We start from the raw sequence: 5976 nt of genomic DNA on the forward strand, positions 1-5976 counted from the left end.
CTGTCAGCACTGTCTTGGTTGTTTTGATTCCTTCCTTGGCCTTTTTGACTCCTGATTTTCCAACGATATTAAGGGTACAGAGATTTGCCCAGGGCATTGTAACATGTGTCCAGCTGGTAAGTCTATGGTGGGGGGGAAGGGATAAGGGGCGGAGCAGATTGAGGCCCCCCAAGGTGAGGGAGGGAGGGAGTGGGGCAGGGACAGGGGTAGGGGCAGGCACTGCCAAGCCAGGGCAGTGAATGTGACCCTGGAAGTGGGATAGAGCCACGAGTAGCTTGTCCGAGAGGTGCAGAAGGTTTGGGGGAGGGGGGGCAGTGGCTCCCAGCTGCTGCATGCACTTCCAGGGGAGTCATGGGGGCATGTGCCCCTCTAGATTTTTGTGTGGGGTGAACGCAGGCTGCCTGCTGTGGAATCGGGGCCAGGGACTGTGCCAGCCTCTTCTTGGCAGGGCGACTGGGCCAGGGCTGCCCTTGGGGTGGGTGGGGGCAGGGTGAGTGGCAGCACCACTGGGAGGGGTGGCTACAGGGTGGGCTATAGCCACCCCTAAATTCCTTGTAGCCACCCCTCCCAGTGCCCTGCCCTCACAGGTAAAGAGATAGTTGGGCTTTTGGCCCCTGAGGCAGTAAGGAGGGCTTTTTTATTAAATGTGGAAAAACATACAAGGTGCAAATTACTGCTAAATTACTTGTGAAATAGTTAAGCATGCTGGCATTTAAACTGTCCTTTTTAGGTTTCATACAATACCTTAAAATGAATTAGGGTTGTTCATCTTTCCAGGTGTTTCCAAGAGGTATGTGTTCTTGTGAAGATAACAATATACAGATTTATACTTTATTCATGTTTTCAATGCTATCTTCAGAACCATAACTTTTAGGGATGGATTTACAGGACACTGTATATTAGATTCAGATTACTATTATTACTGGACCATTTGTTTGGGAGATATATCTACTCAAGACCATCAAGGCACTTCTTGCTATTAACTTAAAGAAGATATTAGTTCAGTGCAGTCTGTACTTCCCTGATATGTGATATGCCTGTTAAATATAACACTGAAAAGTTCTCTCATAGCACTAATACGCCTGGAAATATTTATACTGGAATATTGGAAACAGCTTGCTGGTACACAGGAAGGCTCTCATCAGCATGTTAAATGGAGTTTGACTTTGTGGGAGCCCTAAACAAAGCAAGAGCTTTAACTAGAAATAAAACCAGGTGGTCGAGGCCCCATAAGGACTACTTTAAATGTTTTGGCTGCCTCACTTTCATCATCAGAAATATAACTTTGATCTAACAAATAAAGGTGCAAGTAACTTGAGGTCTAATCTTTAGAAACACTGCCTATCCACCACACCCACTGACTCCAACTGGGACACTACTTGCATTCAACCTGGCACTCTCCCTTCCTTGTTTACATCCTCTAATTAGGCGATGGGCATAATCTTATTTTAAGATATCTTATAAAATACTTTCCTTTTGAATTAAATACCTCACTTTGCTGAATTAATTTGTTGGTTTGTTACATATATCTAATTTCTGATCAGTATCCCTACTAACTTGTTACAGAATTATTTGCCATAATGCTCCATTATAGGCATACTGCATCCAAAGAACTGGAAGGTGCTTTACTCACAGTTTGGGAAGGATAAAGTCTAAACACTTTATTGCATACAAGAGGTAACATTTAGCTTTTAATAACTCTCACAATACCACCTATATGAAAACAAGAAAAGAATTCAAAGACTGTTAGGGTTACATTTTACTTTTAGAATAGATGTGTTAGGTTTTACCTGCGATTTTCCAGCATGAAAATACTGAGAAAGAGAAACAGGTTTATAATATTGAGCATCTGTTAATACAAATCGATTTGGGAGCTCCTCATCTTTTGCAATGCTTCCAAGAAACTGACAAATTTTTCTGAAAGATACATGACAGAGTTAAATTACATATGACATTATATAGTATGCAGGTTTATGGAAATTTCTGAATTCACAGTAAACTAATAAATAGCGAAGTTACTTATCAGCAAAGTTCTTCAAGAAGTATTGTTCCCATATACACTTGTGGGTTTCCAAGGTTCACTTGTGGGTGTTTCTTACCTTGTGTTTTGATTGGAGACTCTTTTTTCTTAGCAATATCAGCAGAGTATGTGTTAATCCTCAGTGCTTCAAGGTACTCCATGAAAGATATACACTGCAGCTCATTTGCCCAATGAGCCAGATGGGCAGTGCCTGGTCTGTCCATGGGCCAGATCTGGCTCGTGGTCCCAGCCTCTGTGAGGGAGGGGTCAGGGCCCAGCCACAACCCACTGTGTGGGGCTTGGGAATTTGGCAGCAGGTGAGGATAGTGGTATTAACTGCCACCACCAAATTTCCTGACATGTGAGCAGTCCTTGGGCCGAATGGTATGGCTTCACTGGCCATATCTGGCTCACAAGCCAGAGGTTGAGCACTTCTGCCTTGTGGAGCTGCATATTTGAAGGGTGTAGGGAGACAAAGGCAGACGCTGGCTGGCACAGAATCAAACTTTTAAGGGTTGTAAGCTTACCTTAAACAAAAAAAAAAGTAGAGAAAATAACTCTTAGCACGCTTCCTAAGGTATTTTCTGGGAGGAAGCTGTCAAAATGCAAGCGTCTCTGAAGCTTAAACGCTGTCAGGAACTCCACCAGTGCTCTGTTTTTAGTCAGGCAGCTGAGAGGAACTAAGGACAGGAATGGCGTACCACCCTTTAACCCTTCATGTGGAAGCACAAAGAGAGGTAGAGGTTTCTTTAGGCCTCACCAAAGCTCACTTTATGGATACTGATAAACGAATAAATCCTCTAGTTGAAGCTTAGGGCAAGAAATGCAGCCACAAGTGAACATATTTAGGTGGATAATTACTTGAAGAAGAAATGATACCTAAAATAAAAGTTTGTTTTTATATTATTGCCATTTTAACATAGAAAGATGCACAGTCATTTAGAAACCAGACGTGAATAACAAGCAAGAATGATATCTATAATGCTTGTCCATGTAAACCCCAGGTTTCTGTTCTGTTTTGATGGTCTGTTAAGCATGCGCAGTTCAAGGCAAGGCTTGGAAAAGCCTGGAAGGAGTAAATTGTCAACCCCCTGACCAATTTGTTAGCTAGCATGCATGCTTGATACCTGAGCTGTGGCGGGAAAAACAAGAGTGGCTGACAGGTGAGGGGGTGACATGCCTGAGGCCAAAGTGAGAGATGAGTGAAAGGGTGTTGCAAACCGAGTGATTGGCAGGCACTGCTGACCTGTGATTGGCTAACTGTATACCTCCCCAGAGCCAGTTGGATCGTTCCATTAGTGGCTTCAGACCCTGGTGTGAAGTATCGCCCTGTGTTGTACATTTTGTATCCGGATTCCCTATTTTGCTTGTTATTATTGTTGTCCTTGTTCCATTTCTTCCTTGCCATTCCTGTCATACTAGTTATTCAATACACTGACTGAAGCAAGCCAGACACTGGTTTTATCTTGGCTAACCAATAATCTATTTCCCCCACCACTTTTCCAGCACTCTGATGAACACAATTAACACTTTAATCAGAGGTCCCTGTCAACAGTTGGGATATTCTGAATTTAATCTCTAATAAGGAACCTACTCACAAGCAGTAAAGTATGTTTCAAGCTAAAACTATATATATAGGGACTCAAATATACATATTTTGAGTCATCTAAATGACCCCATTTGTATTAATAAAGATTATTTTCTATCACATAGAATTTTATCACATACAGTGACCAGAATTTTATCACTCTTAAGAAACCTACTAAAAACCACTGATACTGAGTTTGAAAAATGAAGTCCTCAAACTTAAATTATGTGGAAACTCAGATACGCATTCTGAAACATCTACGTGATTATTTGAATTATCTGGGAATAACCATTTATATAACTTTTTCAATAAAGGAATTTCCTCTTTTACTTGCATTCCTGATTAACAGGGATCCTGGTTTTCTCTGATTTAAAAAAATCCCCAATTTTCAGTTTATAAACAGTAACACCAAATCCACATTTTTCTATGACTTAAATGACACACTACTAATACATAGATACATATATAGTTGTGTTTCATTTTAATCATGGAAAAATATGGATTTAGGGTTACTTTTTTTAACCGAAAATTGGGGATTTTTTTAAATCAGAGAAAACCAGGATAAACACTGTGTATCCTTGCTGACCTCTTTCTTTCTCTCCTCTTTAAAACAACAGTTATGGATACTCTACTCTGCTTGGTGCTTCCTCTACACTGTTTTTTCTAGCTCTGCCCATCCCATTGCTGCCTTCTTTCTGGATTTTCACTGTGTGAATTCAAGTACACCAAAACTTCTGTTGCCTTTTTACCTTAAGTGCCTATCTTAACATCACAATTTCCACTGCCACATTTCTCCTACAGTGCATGTACTTTGATCAGAACCTTCCCAATGGTTATGCCTTTCTTTTCTTTTCATTAAATTAGCTCCTCTGACAGCTGTCATTTACCAGCATCTATCACAGTTTACCTTGTACCTGTCTAAATTTGGCTGTCCTTCACCCAGTTCTTCATAAATAAAGAAATAAAATTGGAGTTCCTAATTACCCTAAGAGCCTAAGGAATCTTATGACTTGCTTCAAAACATTGAATAATTTCATAATATACTTTGTCTTTCAATAACTACGGAGCTGTGTACTTTGCTACTTCTGCAGCCTGAGGGTTTTGGATAGACAAGGGGCTCCTTGCAGTCCTCCATCACTTTCTATAGTTCCACCTCTCAGGGCTCATAGGGATCCCTTGTAATCCTACCAATAGATGTCAGGGGTTCTTGGTGTCCCCCATTCTGCTAGCATCCCAGGTGCTCTGAATCTCCAACCCCTTGTTATTTCCTTCACCCTACCAGAGACTGTATGTCCTGCCATTCACTTCTCCATTATATGCCCCCCAAATCCCATGTCTCCTATCCCATGTACCTCTGCATTAATTTTCTCCGCCTCCAAGGAACTTGTGTGCCCCCCAGTCTCCGTTCTGCCGGTTCTGTGTGCCTCCTGCTCCTCCATCATGGCAGGAGTTCTCTCTATCTCCTCCCTCCACCATTTTGCCTTCTGTTGCTTAATGAAGGCTGTGTATATATATCCCTGATGCTCATACCACTGTCCCTCAGTCTCTCTCTTTGCCAGAATTCTGTGTATCCCCTCTGTCTCTCATCTCCTCTTCTGTGTATATCACACACTCTGTGTGATTTTCCATTCCCATCTGCTAATCTCATTTCTTGCCTTTCTACCATGATTTCAACATTGTTAACTGTATTGGGGAATATGGGCAGAAGTAAGAGCTGGGGGTGTGTGGAAATTATGTTATGATGGAATGTTTCATTGGCTGTCATCAATTTGTTTCTTGATTTATAGATATAGAGGTGGACGAGAAAACTGTTGCTGCTAAAGAGACATGGGGTGTTCTGTATGCCTCCTATATCCTCCGTTCAGATTTTCTTTCTATTTTTACCCAAATCAAAAGAGATCTGGCTATATGTGCCTGAAACACTCTCAGAAAATTGGAACTGATCAGAAGAGGTGATATCACAAGTTACCTATCATGTTTCAGATAAACGGAAATCCTGTGAAGTTTGGTGTCAGACTTGCTTCACCCAGCTAATGAGGCCCAGCATTTGATAAAACTCATCTTTAACTTAAAAAGTTAACTTTTATGGATCGGATTAACACAAAAATAAAGTCTAGCTATATGTTTATTAAAAAACTGCATTTTCTTACTCAACAGATGTTTATTCAGAATCATATCTATTTATTTTGCTAATTCAAAGAAACCTATATTTTTCCCAGTATAGTTATGGAGGAATAAGCACAATTTTTTCCATGATCCATCAATATAATTATTTAATTATGGTGCTACCTACAGGTCAGAACTAGAGTGGGACCCAATAGTGCTGGACATTGTGCGAACACGTATAAGAAATTATTTCCATTCTGAA

The 5976-nt window shown here is 40.9% G+C and overlaps 1 protein-coding gene across 1 annotated transcript in view; it reads right to left on the reverse strand.

The window, feature by feature from the left end:
* LOC109286669 overlaps positions 1-5976 on the reverse strand; it is a 48261-nt gene that overhangs the window by 26631 nt on the left and 15654 nt on the right. Inside the window, exon 4 of the mRNA XM_019501326.1 lies at positions 1791-1917. Within this exon, the coding sequence (XP_019356871.1) occupies positions 1791-1917 (127 nt within the window). The remainder of the gene's footprint in view (positions 1-1790; positions 1918-5976) is intronic.

Source organism: Gavialis gangeticus, unplaced genomic scaffold (genome assembly GCF_001723915.1).
Source record: "Gavialis gangeticus isolate Ggan-Ray unplaced genomic scaffold, GavGan_comp1, whole genome shotgun sequence".
In the NCBI taxonomy this organism is placed as follows: Eukaryota; Metazoa; Chordata; order Crocodylia; family Gavialidae; genus Gavialis; species Gavialis gangeticus.